Raw genomic sequence first — 19214 nt, forward strand, 5'->3', positions numbered from 1 at the left:
GATCATTGGTGACCTTAGTGAGAAGTGTTCATGGCATGGATGAGGGTGGAAACAGAACAGAGGAGGTGAAGATGTGAGATGAGAGAAATTGGAGGCAGGAAGATGAGTAAGTCTTTAGAGAAGTCTTGTTTTAAGGAGGAGGCCAAAGAGAGAGTGATGGTTGAAGACAGATGTAGAGTCAAGAACGTTTTGGATGGGTTTTTTTTTTTAAAGATCGTAGAGACCTGAAAATATTTAAATTCTGTTGGGAAGGATCCAGGAGAGAGATATGGAGAGGAAAGAGATCATCTGTTGTGTTGAATAATGATATAATCTGAAAGTGGAACGGGGTTTTTGAGGTTAACAGACCCTGGTGTTTTCCTAACCTTGACTTCCAGCTCATATAACAATGCAGGTGAAAAATATTCCTCCCAAATAATCTTCCAATTCAAACATTGTGTGGGGCAGGTATCTTGCTGCCTTCCAGGGCCAACCATTCTATTTTCTGATGGTTCTAACTATATTGGGTGGTTGAGGAAAATCACCTGGGAAGATTGATTTATAAAATGGGAAATAATGTTGTTTTTATATAGTAAAATCTCTCAGCTTCTTAAATGGACTTTCAGTCTTATTTTAGTCATTTCCTTCATTCTCACTTCCAGAAGAACCCAGTGCTGCCAATTCCTGAGCCTTTTGAGAATTATCTTGTATAAATTGTGTAGATTCTCTGATCTTTTCCACTGTCAACTTAATATTCAGTTTTCTTGGTCTTCTAATTTTTTTGCCACTCATCTATCTGATTTCTAGCTTTCAGAATTTTATTGCTATTGTCTTCTCTCTTATTCTCCCTGACCTTGTTGGATTCCATTTTAAAAAAGCCTTTTAAAGTTCCAAAGTTCCAAAGTTTTAAAGTGAGATTTTGGTAGATGCATGGGTTCAGTCTGCCACCTTTATCTTGTCTCTCTCTTTTTCCCCCCAAAGAATATATTACAGGTTTTGGTGTTCTTGCACTCTTACAGTTACTCTCTTGTGACTATCTGTGAGCCAGGTGCCACTAATAAGCCATTTCTCTCTTGCCCATGCGGCAGGTTTTGGGAACCTCTTGGCTTCATGTGGATGTCATGAGGATTAAATGTGCCAATGCATCTAAGTTACCCAGCCTAGTAGGTGTTCAAAAAGGTGTGTGATCTTTCCCCGATCCTGAGTATGTGACTTAATTTTATTCCATCTCTTATTATATTTCAATTTGTAAACTTCTGCCTGACTTTCCAGCCTGTTGTGACTGCTTTGAATCCTAATTCTGTCAGATGGCACATTAACTCTCCATCGAAGCTTCGCAGCTCTGCAGATTTGGTCACTAAGTCCCCAGAGCTCTCTTTTCAGTCATTGGTAAAGATTGTGGCTTTGATAGGACAAGTGACGTCATGACAGTCTCACCATACTTTGCGGATAGTCAGAAAGACTCAGTCTGGAGCTTTCCTGATAACTTCTATCTGTGAGTTTGTTTAGCTGGGTCTAGGTGTGGGAAGATATACTTGAGGGAGTAAAGAGCACCTCCAACTCTTATTAATTTTTTTACTCTTTTTAAATACAGAGAAGTTTTTTTTTGTTTCTTTTTTCTTTTTTTTACTAAAGCAGTAGTTTTTAATCTAGGGTCTGTGGAAAGAAATTTGGATGACAAAAATTATATCTTTATTTTCACTAATGTTATAATTTATGAGATTCTATTCAATCATAAAGGTCGGAAATAAACTATAGTAGTATTAGCAATATAAATGACTTTGTCACAATAGAAATCACAGACATTTTTATATTCCATTATAATTGTTGCATATATCTTAAGATATTATTTATGTTCATTCCTTCTTCAAAATTATAGTAGTTATCAGACCTGCTACTAGATATTGTTATATAATATATAAATAAAAAAGTACATATTAAGGTACTATAAATTTGCTTTTTTATATTTTGATAACTTTACTTGAATTTAATGGAGTAGGTCTTCTGTTATTCCTGTGTATTCTATTTTATGCATTTAAAAACATTATTCTGAGAAAAAAGGTTCACAGGCTTCATCAGATTGCTTGCAGGGGTCCATGGCACACAAAAGGTTCTGAACCCTTGTTCTAAAAAGACAAGTGTCTACAAAGGAATGTGTGGTTATTTATATAAACTGATATTTTGTCTTAGATTCCCAGCTACTCCTTTCTCTGGTTTAGTCCATTGAAATTTGCCTCTTAATATATGCTTTACATCTTTACAAGATATTTGAAAAAGGGGCTATTTTGTTTTTCACTGACCCATGAGTACAGATGACATTAAAAAGAACTCTTTTTTTTTTTTGTGAGGAAGATCAGCCCTGAGCTAACATCCCTGCCAATCCTCCTCTTTTTGCTGAGGAAGACCGGCCCTGTTACTGGTCCTGAGCTAACATCTATTGCCAATCTTCCTCCTTTTTTTTTTTCCCCTTTTTCTCCCCAAAGTCCAGTAGATAGTTGTATGTCATAGTTGCACATCCTTCTAGTGGCTGTATGTGGGATGCGGCCTCAGCATGGCCAGACAAGCGGTGCATCGTTGCGCGCCCGGGATCCGAACCCGGGCCGCCAGTAGAGAAGCGCGTGCACTTAACCACTAAGCCACAGGGACGGCCCTAAAAAGAACTCTTGAAATCAGACTTAAATATCTACAATAACTCTTCCTGTTTATACAGGTTAACTTTGCAATTTCAGGACTTAAGAAACATTTCTGTTAAGCTGCTTTGCTAATTTACTGTTTTTATATTGGGTTATCAATATGCCAAAACAGCGATGTTGACGCTGCATTTTAATTCATGGCTTAGCAGTCATCAGTTCAAGTTACCTTGGATAGTTGTGATATAAAACTTGGTTTTATGTTAATTATATGTTAAAGCCCTTAAAGATCACTTTCTCCCCATGGAATGTCTTCTGGCACCCTCCCCCCTGCTGTGCCAGACCGACTTTGTGTGGTGTATTGGACTTTGTCATTGGCAGGTGCCTGTCAGCTCTGTTCCTTCGGGTCAGCAGTGGGGGCTGGGCAGAGACTGAGAGCCTCGAGGTCAAGTTTCTTGCCTTGGACACTTTGGAACATTGCTGGTGTTAAAGCTCCAGTGCCAGTTCTTGCTTAACTGACCTGAACTTGATACTTCAGTTTTATGTTGCCTAAAGCAGGTCTGCTAAGTTGCTCTAAAAACTTAAATAAAGTATGAAGCACTCAATTTTTGGTGCAGTAGGTTCCCACTCCTTTTGATAGAACACTTCATGGTTCATTAGAAGCTCTCAGGGATCCTGAGAGGAGATTGTTTGGAAGCATGACTGCATTTTTCTTAGTTTTCTGTGGGGAGGGGGATGGGAAGGGTGGCATTTAATCCATGAAAAAAACTGCTAGGTTCTGTTGACCTGCATACATTGTCCCACTTACCTTTTTACGCTTCTGTTTACCATATTCCTCTGTCAGAATACCTCTCCTGATGATGAATGTTTTACTTAATGAAACAGCTCGGTTCACTGTTAATAATAATAATAATAATAATAATAATAATAATAATGAATCATAATATTTATTAAGTGCTTCCTATGTGCTAGGTGCTATATGAAGGACTTGACATATTTTTTAATGAAGCTGACAACACTCTTATGAATGGTAGCTACTATCAATAACTTTACTTAACAGATGAGGAAACTGACTCATAGAGGTAAATAAAATAACTTGCTCCAGGTCCCAGCCGGTATGTGGCAGGGTTGGAATTTGAACCAAAGCAGCCTGACTCCAGAGCTCACGCTCTTGAATCTGCTTTCTTATTAATTCTGCCTATTAGATTAAAGCAGTTTCAGAAGTGCTTCAGTAAAGCTGCAGGAGTAGTTAACTAGTAGCATCTGATATGTTACATCAACTTACCATGTTGACAGCTGTGAAGCCAAACCAGCATGTCTGCAACTGGCTTCGGCATTTTATTGTTTGATATTCTAAATGCAAGTTTTTAATGTTAAGTTTTTTTTATGTTTATAGGGATGCTTCCTTTGGAAATTGCACTTACAATCTCACCATCCTCGATTGTTTGCAGGGAATCGGAAAGGTAATACAGTTCTCCTTGCTGTAGCTGACACAGTAGTTTAAAAATATGAAAAAGAAGTAATATCAACATCGTTGTTTGTTGCTGGAGAGAAGAGAGGGGTGCCAGTAAGCAGAAGGCTTTCCACTTCTTGAACAATGATTGATCTGTAAAATATAGACTATAGGGCAAACAGGGGGAGAGGGTAGCAGGGTAACTCTGTAACTTCTTATAGGGTAGAAGGGGCCTCCCTTTCTCATTTAAACTATTTATGTTCTGGGGAAGATTTATCACCTCCATCTACTACTGTGCCTGTGGTATTGCTTTGTCACCCATTCAGCTCCATTATCAAGCTAGATCTTGGTGTGGGAGAGACAGGAAGTTATCTAAGACACCGCTCTCCTCCGTTAGTGTGGAGGAAACATTTCCATATGGGTTTTCTAATTAGATGTTATTACATGCCCATGAAGTAGTAAGTAGGCCAGATATTATTATCTTCTTTTTACAGATGAGGAAACAACTCCAGAGAGGTTAAGTCACTCTCAGGGCCACAAGGAGTTATTAGGAGGGCTAATTCTAACTCACATTTCCATATCAATCCAGAGTTCTTGCTAATATCCTGTCAGGGAATGTCATAAATCAATGGTTGTCACAGTGTAGGGACTTGTTAGAGATGCAAATTCTCAGTCCTCATCTGAGACAGATGGAATCATAAATTCTGGGAGTGGGGCCCTGCAGTCTGTGTTTGAACAATCCCTCTAGGTGATTTGATGCACTCTAAAGTTTAGAGTCATAGTTATTTATATATATATAATGGAGAAGTTAATCTAGAAGATTCTTGAGAACTCTTGGAACATGTTAAACATTGATTTACAATCTGAGAAATCACACAAGCTATACTGTGAATTCTAATGAAGGTTCAAAGTACAACATTCCACCTTGAACATATAGCCAGGATTTATCACACAACCCTTTGGCAAGGGTTATCATGGACTGTAAGTATAGTATTAGCAACAATTCTAGCTCCAATGTCTTTTCTCTGATGTAATATAAAACTGATTTTGTTATGTTTTGAGTGGAGAAAATTGATATGCTAAATATGCTACCTGTTTTATGTATGCTTGTTTTTGTTTGATATTTTATTTTAAAATGAATTTAAACTTCGTAAAACTTTAAAATAGTTTTCAAATATTTTTCTTTTCACTTAAAAAACTATCAGGATACTCTGGCCCACCCCCTGCAAATAATATCACCAACACACACTTCAGTAACACCAGTGAAGGACCCTTATGGAAATATTACCCAACATATAATCCACAATTACAGCATTTAAAAAATTTGCCTGAGGGAAAGAAAGTAGTTTATTTATTGTCAGTATTATTATTATTTTGCCTATCCTGCCCTCTAGTAGAGGCTCTTTCTTTTATAACACTTAGGAAATTTAGAAAGAGTTCATACTGAAGTATCCCTGCCTGTTGTTATAGTGAATGGTAACTTGACACAGAAATTTATGACATCCTTCCTGTTATAGAGGAAAGGTCTGACTTTGATCATGAAGAAGGTCTTCTGTAAAGTTGTTTGGTCAAATGTTGCAGTTTATTTCACCCAAATGTAGATGAGGTTTTAGGGGATCTCATAGATTGTTGAACATGTCTTTAAGCACTGAGACACACTGCCCCTCTGTACACTCTCTTACCTACGGCTCGATGTTCTGGGCTATTTTTCTGGCAATGAGTACCATACCTCCTAAGAATGTAGAAAGAGTATGGCCACATTTTTGCCTTTTTAGGAAGCATATGTTTTTGATTTTGAGCTATTGACAGCAGCAGCAGCATAGTTCATAGGTGCATGAACTTCTACACACAGAGGTGCATACACAAACACACACTTTAAATGAAGGGAGAGTGGATAGTTTAGGGTATATTTTTCTCACTGTTTTCTCTGGAATGGTGCATATGGATGAACTAAGTTGCTTTGTTTAAAGGTGATATAATTTAAATAAATTGTTTGGCTTATTCTGTAGAGGTTGTCTAATTCAGTGTTGTCAGAATTTAGCATTTATAACAATCACCTGGGAAGGCATGTTAAAAATGCTGATCCCACCCCCAAAGAATCTGATTTCATAGTTCTAGGATGGGGCCTAACAATTTGTATTTTAAATATAAATTACCTTAAGTGCTTCTGTTACAGGTGGTCCATGTTCTGCATTTTGAAAAACATTGGTCTCTAAAGTATTTTCAATGATAGATGTACTGGAGCTTGGCTTAATAGTTTCTTCTATTTTTAATGGCTTGATCATGTAACTTGTAACTGTGGTTTTGTATTCTGTTGTAATCTGTATGGCTTCATAGCTTATAAAGTAAAAGACTCCGTCCTCTTTAAGATTTTACTTCTAAGGAAGCTGGATAGTTTTCGAAAGTTCTAAGTCATTAGTTACTATAAGCAGTATGAAGTTTTTCTTTGTGTTGTTAAAAATATCAGTCTTCCTTCTAAATTGTAAGAGCAGTCAATTACACTTTAACTCTCTCAGAAACTATCGCGACATAAAACAAATTCTCCCAAAGTAGAGTTTTGGGAACAAATAAGGGCCTATTAAGTAAAAATGCCCTTTTTGCTAAATATCTCATTAATGATAAAAGGAAAACAATTCTCCTGAGAATAATTGATTTTTCTTCTCCTATCTGAGAAGTTAATCACTATTATATATTCTTTCACAGTTATTATGAATTAATTGCATAGTTCTTAATAGGTTTTAACTATGTTTGCTAACATGTTCCATTTTATATATATAAGTAATTTTATGTGCAAAATGAATGTAGATTAGAACACAAGAGGCATATTTTGTGGGACATATTTTCCTGTTTTTCTAAGTGTTTAGTCTCACATGTAAGACAGTCTTAAAATTAATAATGTTAGAAGATGATTTCTAGATATGCATTAAAAATCAGAGGCTTCAGGCTTTCTCCTCCAGGTTAGTGAGGATCATTTTGTGAGCAGGAATTCTAGGAATGGCGAGAAGACATTATCAATTTAGTGTGGAAAAACTAATTTCAATTCTGCTTTTAGGGATTACAACATGGATTTTTTGACTTTGAGACATTTGATGTGGATGAATATGAACATTATGAGGTTTGTACATTTTAATTGTTTGCAAGATATAATTTCATGTTGATTAATTTTTTTTTTTTTTTTTTTTTGCCCCCTAACACTCAGGTATTGCAAATTGAGTGGCTGCTAAATAAAAGCATTCTGGAGTTTTCTATAGTTGTCAGTTTTGTCCTTTCAGCTTTGGTTATTGCCTTTGAACCAGGAATCATCAAAATTTTAGTTTGGGAAAGTGCCATATCTGTATATATTCTTTTATCACACCTTTATTCACAATTACTTTGCATCTTTAGCTTATAAGAAAAAGTAATTTTAAGGTACAGTTTGGTAGTAAAACTATAAATTACTTTTATTTTAAAATTCAGGTTTCATTTAAAACAAAACTGGATTTGTGCCTTGTAATATTTTTGATTGCATAAATTTTATTTTGCAATATGGCTGAATTTACTTAGTTCTAAGAGTTGGTTGAATTTTTTTCCCACGGCACCATTGCAAAGCTTTCAAATAATGTCTTGCCTCCTCAGTGATGCAGAGTTAGGCTGTCCAAGCTAGGTCATGTTATAAGGAGACGTTGAAGAAGTGCACTTTCTGAGTAGGAAAAGGAGGAATCTAGAAGGAGTTAACTTTTTCTGGAAGATGAGAAGCCTGTAGACTGTGCATTGGCTCACCTTTCTGTGAAAGTGGGCTCATCTGTTGGGGTTCTCCATAGGAGTTACAAAATTTATCACTATCCTTAGCCAGACAAGGGCAGCCCTCACATTTTGGGCTCTAGTTCAGGATGTGTCTATTTAGATATCCTGCTCACATGTTAAACTTAACATATCTGAAAAGAAATTGATCATCTTTCACCCAAACACGGTCTTCTGCTTTGTTCATCAGTATTAATGGCATCCCCATCCTACCGTTCACCCAGACTTAAGACCAGAAACGTTTCTGTTTATCTCCCTAATCTAACAAGTATTTGAATTCCTGTGCCGACGTCCCAAGGTGTTTCATCTCTCTTCCCTTTCTGTTCTCCCTTCTTTTGCTCTGGCTCAGGTCTCACACCCTTTCTCGTGGACTCTTCTGACCGCTCTCTAAGGGAGCCCTAGCCCTTCTCCTCTTGGTCTTTCACCCACTTGCCTGAGAGATCTTAAGACAGCTCGTATCGTGACTTGTCTTGGCCCTGAACTGGCTGTTTCTCCCACTGCTCTTCTGCAGAAGAGAGGGTAAACGCCTTTGTCCCGGCGTTCTTAGCGCGGATACGCCGCCGCCTGCCTCGCTGCTTCGGGCTTCTGTCTTCTCAGTCATTGCTGCGGAGCTGCGTATTTGCTGTTGCTTCAATGTCTTTGTGCTCTGGCAGAGCTTCCTTTCTCCCAGGTGCCCGTCTCCTTTAACCTTTCCCTTCCTCCATTTCCTGTGTGTTAAATCCTGACTGGTCAGCTCTCACTCTCTAGAATATTCTCTCCTTTTCAATTTCATGTGTAGAAATTTGTACTTTCCATTTTTCTTATCTTACGTCTATTTGCATGCAGGCTTTATTTTCCTTATAAGATCGCAGATTCCTCGTGGATGGGACATGACTCAGTGGAAAAATATATACCAAATTTTTGGATAGAAAGGTTTAACATTATAAAACTGCCACTTCTTCCCAAATTAATAAATTTAGTGCAATTTATTAAAAATCTCAGGTTCTTTTTCTAAACCATAAAAGCATTGTTATCGTGGCATTTTTAGTAGTGGCAAAAGAAAGTCCAACACCCTAAAAAACCCTCAAAAAACTACAAAGAGACTATGTACTTATAAGGGGGCAGGTTGAATAACCTGTAGTACATACACACCGTGGAATATTACATAGTCATTTAAAAAAATGAATTTGAGCTATACCACTTGTCTTGAAATGATTTCTATAATATCAACGTTGTTGGGAAGAAAAGATACAGAAGAGTGCTTATAATAGAATCCCCCCTTGTTAATAAAACAAACAATAACAAGATCCCCCTCCACCCCATATATGTATATGTACATATATCTGTGTTATCTGAGCAGCAGTGATTTCCTGTGAAGCTGATGAAGCTTAAATTTTAGACCCGCAATTGCCTAGGCACCATTTAAGGTCCTAGACCTAATTTTGTGTTCATAATTTTGTATTCTTAACATGGGCCTCCAAATTAGATAAGTTTCAAGCCCCCCCAAAAGCCTGGATTTATGCCCTATGTACATGAGCATGGAGAAAATTATATGTCAAAACACTAAAGCCATTTCAATTAAAGGAGATATTGGGGTGGGGGTTAGAGAGGGAGAGGAAGGAACAAATAACACAATAAAGAGAAAAAAACAGGTAGATGTTTTACCTGCCCCCCCCACGTTTTTTTAAACTTTAACGGTGATGTTGAGAGTTGAAAAAGCTATTGAAAAACCTGAAACAGACAATACAGTTTCATTCTTGCAAACCAACCAACCAAAAACCTGTTGGGAATGTGGTCGTACCTTCACGTGAATAAACCACCACCACCACCGCCACCGTTCAGGTAATGGGAGGGGAGGAGGCACTTGGTGAACATATGAAAAGTTTTCTGTCAAATTACATCCTTTCTGAAAATGATATATCCATTCTATCTGAAAGCCTAGAAAATAGAAAATCACAAATAGAAGTGTGATTGGCAGGTAGTAAGCATTTCGTAAATGTTGCTTAATGAATGAATGGCTAAATAAAGGAACTCTCTTCCTGACAATCTGTGGGCCCAATAATTTCTTGTCATAACTTCTCTCACTGTTCTCTCACCTGCTGTGGTGAGTCTGGTCATTTGGAGAACTTGTGGAATAGCTAAATTCATATGTTTCGTTAGCTGCAACAAAGTCAGTATTCCTATGAAGACATTGTAGTTTTCAAAGTAAAATTTTATCATTGACAGCAAATCATGAGAATGTAAGTTGTAGATGATTGGGGGATGTTCAGGTTGAAGCTTTTCGAAGGCACATCTTGACTAAATTATATTTAATGTATAATACGACAGCGCAAGAAAAAGCCTAAATTAATGAGACTGCATCTCTCTGTGAGATTAAAGGGAAGAGTCTTGTGATAAGAATGTCATTTATAAATGCTATTAATGACAAGGGCAGCAGAACACGGGAAATACTTGTTTTATAAAGTCTATAGATAAACTTCTGCTCATTGTGCAAAAGGTTATATCCATCTTCCTCCTGTAATTTGTGGGTCTAGAGTAGCACTGTTCAATAGAAATATAATGAGAATCATATATATATTTATTTATTTATTTTTTTTGTGAGGAAGATCAGTCCTGAGCTAACATCTGTGCTAATCCTCCTGTTTTTGCTGAGGAAGACCGGCCCTGAGCTAACATCTATTGCCAATACTCCTTTTTTTCCCCCCAAAGACCCAGTAGATAGTTGTATGTCGTAGTTGCACATCCTTCTAGTTGCTGTACGTGGGACGCGGCCTCAGCATGGCCGGAGAAGCGGTGTGTCGGTGTGCGCCCGGGATCCGAACCCGGGCCGCCAGTAGCGGAGCGCGCGCACTTAACCGCTAAGCCACGGGGCTGGCCCCTATATATATTTTAAACATTCTAGTAGCCACATTTAGAAAAAGTAAAAAGAAATGATGAAATTAATTTTAATTATATATTTTATTTAATACAATATCATTTCAACATGTAATCATTATAAAAATTATTAATGATGTATTTTACATTTTTATTTTTGAACTAAGCCTTCAAAACCCAGCATGTAGTTTATACCACAGCACATCTCAGTTTGGACTAGCCACATTTCAAGTGCTCACTAGCCCCATGTAACTAGAGTGCAAGTTCTGCAAGGACAAGCTTGAGAGTGGACTGTCATAGTCCCTCAGACTGGCATGAAGCCTAGATAAGCAGAACAGATTATATTCTTTCTCAGGTGATCTAATTGTTCACTTAAGAGTTAATTTTAAGGCTCTGTCATGTTTAGAAGGCTTGGGGTAAGATATCTCAGGTTCTTGCTTTATTTTTGTGTGACTTACAAACGGCCCATTGTGTTAAATATTGATAAACAAAAGTATCTTCAAAAAATGTGGTCTCTGAGGTCCTTTGCCAGGCTGTTGTGGAACTGTGCATTCCTCACATCTGCACCGATCAAACAGATATAATTCTGGCAGCTATGCCGTGAAGGTCCGGTAAAGTAATTGCGCAAGATGGTGGTCCAAAAGCTTCTACTAGGAATCTGTGTCAGAACAGTCATACTTTCCCAGCAGGTTTCTTATGGTATTCTCAAAGAACTAAGAAAGCAGCCACTCCTTTGATATCTAGCCACTGATCAGTTCACTTGAAAAATAAAAACAGACTTTTTGCCGCAGAGAAAACCAGTGAAGATGAAAGAGCTTGAGTATTCTATCACATGATGCGCCTGTAGGTGTGTGTGGAACTGTAGCTTCACATACCTCTGTATAGTTAGTGCTAATGTAGGTTATTACTCTGCTTGTGAGACCCAGAGGTAGCACCCATATATGGAGTCTGCCTTCAGTCAACGTCTGTTCTTTTTGGGGGAACTATCCTTACCAAATAAGACCTTGGTTAAACACCACTTATCATTAATGATGCTACTCTTAAGTAGTCATTATTCATCAAAGAGAATTTGAAGTCGTGGCTTTAGTTTGTTATTTGGTTGTCCCCAGGGGGCTTTCTACTGTTTACCAATAGGCTTGCCGTCTTTGATGATGTCCCTATGTTGGCCATAGACAGATGAACTCACAGAACAACAGCGAGGAAGAGTTATCTGGTAGCAGTACCCTGTTCCTGGTTGGGGGGAGGAAAAGGGGAGAGAAATGTAAAGAAACAGAGCTTCAGTGGCATCCTTTGGGGGTGCCTCCTCCTGGTGACTTGCATTTATTACCAATCCAGAATTTGGCCCATGCGATTTCAAGGTGCTGCCTTAAATATTCTTGTGGGGATTAGATGGAGCTTAAGGTTCATGTAGAGCCTACTTCAAAAACTGAGAAATTGTTTTGACTTCTTTCTTTGAGCTATTTTATATCTGCCATTATCTTCGCCCCCCATAAAATTCCTTTTTTGGGGGAAAAAATGCATTCTGTGAAGTGGTTTTGTCAGTATGAGGATATTTCCTGGAATATCAAGCTATTATGGACTTGACCCTGTGCTTTTACATGCTGACAGACCCGGGCCACTTCTTCACCATTGGTTGCTTGATGGAGGTGGTTAGAGCTGCGCTTGGCTACTGCAGGCCTGATGACGGACAAGCTGGTTACTGCCTCCTTGAGAGTGGAGTCACTGCACAGGGCTTCCTTTTGTTTCTCTCATCATGGCACACATGGAGAATGATAATATTTGCTCAGCACCCTGTGATCATAGCTCACAGCTGTTGGCGACTGGCCCGGGGACTGTGGCTGCTCCATCCCTGCTCAGGCAACTCCATTCTGTTACACTGGTTGGGAAGCTTTGTTCTACATAAATAATGGTGTACAGGTAGACTTTTGTTATATGAGAGTCGAGAAGCTGGATTACTGTCTTTATGACTTCAATTTGGTAACTTTTCAGTTCGTTTATTGAACAGATTTATTAAATGCTTTCTATTTGCTCAGTATATTTGCTAGGAACAGTATTTTTTTTCTGGAGGATGCCTCTGATTCCATCTCTTCATGTGTGGGATTAGGGCCTTTGCTCTTGTCGCCTGCTATCGTAGAATCCATATATTCTTGTGCCTCATTCTGCAGAATTTGTGTTTGACCTTTGCCACAAGTCCCCATCTTTGTGCTTATGAAGTTAGTTGTCTATGCAGAATTTCTCTTTGATCTATGACAGATTGAATGAGGAAAATTTTGCTCATGAGATAGCAATTCTTAAGTCATTATCATTGCTATCTCCACCTAAAGGATGTTCTTTGGGGAAAAGAGCATTGCTATTCTAAAAGATGATTTCGCATTATCTTAGCCACATTGCAATGTAGCCCACTGAGAACTGTTGATAAGAAAGCGTTGCTTGATTCTGGATGCCTGGGATTGGGTCTTTCTTGAATCTTGAGCCTTTCCATAAAGTCTTCACATTACTATCAGTGTGTGTTTCAGAAATTGTCTGATTATATCCCTCTCTTGCTGCTTTAAGTCCTTCATGGGCTCCACACTGACTAAAAGTGTGGAAGAATTACAAACTCCTTAATACGGCACGAAAGGCCCTTCTTAACTGGGCTTTTCCTTCCTCTCCACTCTTGTCCCTTTCCCCTCCCTCCTCATACCCAAATCTGTGCAGCTTCCCAGAGGGCAGTGCTTCTTCATGCTTTTGTGCCTTTGGACATACTCTTGTCCCTCCTTCTACCTGTGATCCCTTCTCACCTGCCCATCGTATTTACATGGCTAACTATTAAGTCATTCTTAGCTCTGTGGGAGCTCTTCTCGCACAGAGTTGCTTGAAACTGTTTACACAGCTGTGTCTTCTCTGCACTTTGGATACCTGAGGACAGGAACCGTGTCTTATTCATTTTTGTAAGAATAAGTAATCCAGTAGCATAGTACACTCATAGTGGGCTGTCATTAAATGTTTGTAGAACGAAAGAACTAATGAATAAATGAGTGAATACTAAAAACAGGAGTAGAGCACATTTCAAGATATTGTATATAATCTATTAAAAGTAACTACTTTTCAATGGAAAGTGACCAAAACATCTTAATTAAGAATCCATTCTAATTTTGCAGTAACACTCAGAGAAAAATTTACTGACTATAATAGACAACTTCTTGTAATGATATTTTGTTTTTTCATCACCAACCAATCTATGCTGCAAGAGTGAGTTTTTTACATACCAGTTGTTTGCACACAGATTGCTAGAGATTGTAATCTTGGATCAAGACTTGCACATAACGTCTATTTAGATTAATATTTGAATGGAGACTGTCTCCAGGTTCACTATGTCATCCTTCACTGCAGTTAATAAGTAAATTGTCAAGCTGACCAGGTGGTGTAGACTCCTGAGGTTGTCCTTCTGCACATACCTTGAGAACTAATAAGGTTTGTTAGGTCTCCCAGCTCTGGACGTGTCACCTCAGGTCAGCAGCAGGAGTCATTGTTGTTGAACACCTAAGGTAGGATGTTTCAAGGCTTTGCTTTGGATTAGAATTTGTACAGCAAACTGAAATGTGATCTGGATATTGCTTGATCTGCCGTCTTTGTTTGTTCATGGATTATGGAATTGGAAAAACAAGACTTTCTGCCAATGTAATTGTAAATTCCTGCCATAGGACTGGAGTCAAGCAAGCTCCAGAATGCAGGTATGGGGGTATCTCCTCAGCACCTGGAGGAACTATGGAGGTGTGCCTCTCAGGGTAATTTGACTAGTCAAAGAACTATTAGAAGCATTTCCCTGGAGCCGTCCCATGGTGTTCATTGCACCACTCAAAGGTCAACAATTTAAGGAAGCAAAATTCCTTCCTAGACACTGCAACTGCCAAAGTGGAGGGACCCAGTGCTTCCACATCTACTAATACACTGTACCTATTGCTGGTTCAAAGATCATGTTGGTTAAATCTATAAAATGTTTTGAGGTCTACCTTATCCTGAAAAATTTCTCGTGGTTTTTTCTTCCTCTTTAATTATTGTTTGGTCTCTGTTCTTTCTTTTACCTCCAGACTTCTTAAGAGAGCAGTTTTGACTCTATTTTTACTGAGCCAGTCGTCTGATTATGGTCTGGCCTCTACTGTTGTGACTCTGCTGAAATTGTTCTTGCTAACACAAGAGTTAGCAAAACTAAATGGTTGTGTGTGGTCTTCTTCCTACTGGATTTACTCTGTGACCATTCTCTAATTGTGGAAACTCACTTTCCTTCCCTAACTTCTCAGGTTCTGTCTCTTGCTTTTCTCCTCCTTCCATCTCTGGCCATCTTTCTTAGTCCTCTTGCAAGTTCTTTCTCTTCCTTTTCCCACCTGAAATGCTGCTGCTCTCGAGGGCCTGGTGATTTCTGGTTATGCACACTCTCCATGAGTGAGGGCACCTGTTTCCAAGTTTCGATAACCATGTAGTCCTGATAGCCTCAAATCTTCATGTCTTGAGCACTGGAATGGCACTCTGCAACCAGCGGAGGCATTCACTGGTCTGGGCTGTTGGAGCAGTACCCCAAATGTTTTCTAGCACCAGTGTCTCCCCACCCCAGCTGTTGCTAGCAGAGGTGAAGCAGTCATCCACATGGAGCACTCCTCTTTCCCTCCCCCACACTGTCTCTCTCAAAAGCAAATCTAAATTAATAATCTAGAGTTTGATTATTATTTAAGCCATGTGGCATGGTAACTTAATTTAAACCAAATAACTCAAATATTTACTTTGCTTTAAGCTCATAAAGTGCCAATCATTACAGCATGTTTGCATTTATGTAATACAATTATACTATCAACTCTATTTTATTGTTTTAGAAGTTAGGGAAATGTAAGGAAGGCATTTTTTTAATGAACAAAAAAGACTTTGTAGTTCTGTCTTTTTGATTTTTAAAATAGTTTTTGTGCTACCATTAAACCTCTTATGTACTTGTATTATAGCACTTACCAAAGTTGAATGCAACTTTTTCTTCAATGGGTGTCTTAGTTTGGGCTGCTGTAACAAAAATACCGTAAACTATGTGGCTTAAACAACAAACATTTATTTTTCACCGTTCTGGAGGCTGAGAGGTCCAAGATCAAAGTGCCAGCGGTTTCGGTGTCTGGTGATGGCCACCTTCCTGGTTCAGGGACGGCTGTATTCTCCTTGTGTCTTCACAGGGTGAAAGGGCCAGGGGAGCTCTCTGGGGTCTCTGTTATAAGGGCACTAATCCCATTCATGAGGGCTCTATCCTCATGACCTAATCACCTCCTGAATGCCCCACCTCCAACTACCATCACCTTGGGGATTAGGTTTCAACATATGAATTTTGGAGGACACAAACATAGCAATGGGTAGAATGGAGATGATAATGGCACCTACCTCATAGGGTTCCTGTAAGGATTAAGTGACTTGCATGTAATAGAGCAGTGCCTAGCACAGAGTCAGTGATTTCTGCTTTTATTATTACTGTTTTTCGTCACTCCCACTTGCTTTCAGACTCCTTTAGAGCACAGAGGGAATACTTTTTATTATTTTATATATGACACCAAGTTATAGTCCTTGATTTTATAATAAAGGCTCAGCAAATGTTTCAATGAATGTTGACGTGCTTAAAAACTGTTTAGCCACGTTATCTTAGAAAACCTATGTTGGTAAAGGGAATCAATCCTGTAATTGTCAACTTCAAACTATCTTTGCTATCTTACTATCTGTTTATTACAATGGTAATAAGGCCAAATGTTTTTCAGTGTTTAGACTGAAAATTATATTTGTAACCATTACAACAGAGGCATGCCTCACTGGCGCAGAGATATTTCTTAGAAGTTGTAAAAATTCATGTTTTCAAGTCAGATTATATTTTAGTTTTTATTTTTTTCAGTTTTAAAGCTATTTACTTTGTAAGCAACTTTGATTTTTTTTTCAAATTATATTTCAAATGCACCATAGTGCATAGTGAAGAACATCTGCAGTTTTTCTACATGTTACTTCGTAGGTCGCAGGCTATAGATTGGAAGAGGTAAAGTCATCTTCTTACCTTATCCTTGCCTAGATGTTTGTTTACAAAATGGGGTAGGATTGGAAAGTACCATAAGTTCCTATCTGATTTAGATTTCTTTGAAGTGTGTGTGCATTTAATTAGAAAAACAAGTTTGTCATTTAAATATTCTATTGTTTATAAATATTGACACATATAATTTACTATGAGAGAAGAAGGCACAGATATTAATTTTGGAAGCTTACCAAAATAAGCTTGTGTTGTATTAGTTAGAAGTTATGACTTCCTTATTAACTTTTTTTCAGATTTGGATCTGAGTCCTAAATCTTTTTGTTTACTCCATCAACCTTATCTAAGCTACTGAATATAGACCAATATTATCTAATATTTATCTTTTTGGGTAGGCAGATTTGCAAACATATTCTTTTGGTTCTGTGACTGAATGTATCTTAGTGAGTCCATTGCCTCTCTCCATATGATTGATTGTAAAATGTTACTGTTTAACCAAATGGACGTCTACCATTCAAATAAACGAACGTAGCACAGTATATTTATCTAGGCCTACTTAGTGGTCAAAGATAGAGAAATAGTGAACATAGAAACCTGTTTTCTTCTACTGTTCATGAAGAATTGGTTTTAGCTTTTTGATGCTTAGAGCATGCCTTTATTTTTGAATTTTTTTTGTGTCTGAGGAGGATTAGCCCTTAGCTAACATCTGTTGCCAATCCTCCTTTTTTTTTCCTGAGGAAGATTGACCCTGGGCTAGCTAACATTCAAGCCCATCTTCCTCTACTCTACATGGGACGCCGCCACAGCATGGCTTGACAAGCGGTGCGTAGGTCCGTGCCCAGGATCCGAACCCGAGAACCCTGGGCCACTGAAGCAGAGAGCACAAACTTAACCACTATGCCACCAGGCCATCCCCTATTTTTGAATTTTTAAATAATGTTTTAAGCTTAATAATTACTTAGGAGGGATATTGGACTATTAATTTGAGACTGCTTTATTTAAACAAGAAAACGTTTAATTATCATAAAGAGTTTATATTAGATTCTTTATTCATATTGTTATAAGTAGCTAGTTATGCTTGAGATTTAATTTGACATGTGTGCTTCTAACACTCATAGTATCTCTAAGATTTTATTTAGGGCATTATGGTGATATCATGTTTCTTAAAATTAGATTAATGCAATTCAGACATTTATAAGGTGTCATGTAAAGTTTCATTTATAACTTTTTATAACTAGAAAGAAACATCTGCATTTTAAACATGAAAATTGTACAGCTAAGTTTTTATTTTCGTGGATATGACACTGGGTAGTATAGGTAATTAAAGTAGAGGCTCCAGACTTCCTTGATGGCATTACTCTAGTTTTATGCAACAAGTACTTACTGAGCTCTTACACTAGAGTACAGACTCTGTATTTGACTCAGATTGCTACCGTTGAGGTCTGCGCCATGTCGTGGAGGAGAGACGCTTTTGTGTGGATAGCCTTGGCCCAGGCCTGCCTTCTCTGCCTGGGGAGGTATCCATGCAGTGGTAGGAGAGCCCTGAGGGTGGAGACCTGGAGACTGGAGCTGTGCCTAGTGAGGGGTGTGGGGGTGGGCTAAAGATGCTTACATGAAGAGATGCTTCATATATTTTGTGATGCATTGTACAAATGTCTCCCAATTACCAGCCAGATCTTGGGTACCCTCAGCCCTGCCCCAGTGTTCCATGGGTTCAGAGGGAGATGGGGACAGGAGGGAAATGGAGGAGATGATGGAGCAGTGGCAGGATGCTCAGCCCCTTCCCTGGCCTTCTAGCCTTTTCTGAGGATCCCTTAGAGTGTGTAGACCAGAGGCTGACAACTGGTGATCAGTCAGCCTGCAGGTGTGTTTTATTTGGTTTCCTAGTATTTAAAAACTTAATTTAAAATAGTCAACATTTCACGATATTCCACGTGAAAATCCAATTGGAAGATCAGCCACACTCAGTCAGCTGTCCTGCAAGGTGACTGATTAGCCAGAGCTGAGGAGCACCGGCCTTTATTTATGTCTCTGCCTGACTCCTGTTGCTCTTTGGGTTTGCAGCCCCTGCGGTAGAACTTGGCTGACTCTAGCTCGCGGTATACCTAGAGGGTGTGATGAGCCTCTGTCCCTCACTCCTGCCTCCTTCCATTTCCCAGTCTAAACATCAGCACTGACAACAAATATCAATCTGTAAAAGCAGAAAAAAAAATTGGAAGTGTGTCCATCATGATCCTGATATTTATAGATTTCTTTCATTGTTTAAAGTGTGTTTACCATGTTCATGGAAAGTGCTTATATTTTCCATTTTCTATTTCCCTTTATTTATTGCTGGGATAAGCAATGTTTGTTTTCATTTCATTTCATTGCAGGGTAGCCAGGAGACAAAATTATTTTAAGCAAAGTTCCTCCACTTTAAATAAAGTTTTCTAAACTTTTCATAGAGCCTAGATAAAAATTTTTCTGAAACAGATTGAATTCATAAATATTATTTTGAGAATCA

The 19214-nt window shown here is 38.4% G+C and overlaps 1 protein-coding gene across 5 annotated transcripts in view; it reads left to right on the forward strand.

Annotated features, from left to right (window-relative positions):
• The window catches only part of CDC14A (cell division cycle 14A), a 155620-nt gene that overhangs the window by 71408 nt on the left and 64998 nt on the right, over positions 1-19214 (forward strand). For all 5 annotated transcript variants that reach the window (XR_009219745.1, XM_058538637.1, XM_058538638.1 and 2 more), the window contains 2 exons: positions 4006-4072; positions 7115-7177. Coding sequence is in view for 4 of the 5 variants with exons in the window: in XM_058538637.1 (XP_058394620.1) it covers positions 4006-4072; positions 7115-7177 (130 nt within the window). In the remaining variant the exon portion in view is untranslated. The remainder of the gene's footprint in view (positions 1-4005; positions 4073-7114; positions 7178-19214) is intronic.

This window comes from Diceros bicornis, chromosome 4, assembly GCF_020826845.1.
Source record: "Diceros bicornis minor isolate mBicDic1 chromosome 4, mDicBic1.mat.cur, whole genome shotgun sequence".
Taxonomy (NCBI): Eukaryota; Metazoa; Chordata; class Mammalia; order Perissodactyla; family Rhinocerotidae; genus Diceros; species Diceros bicornis.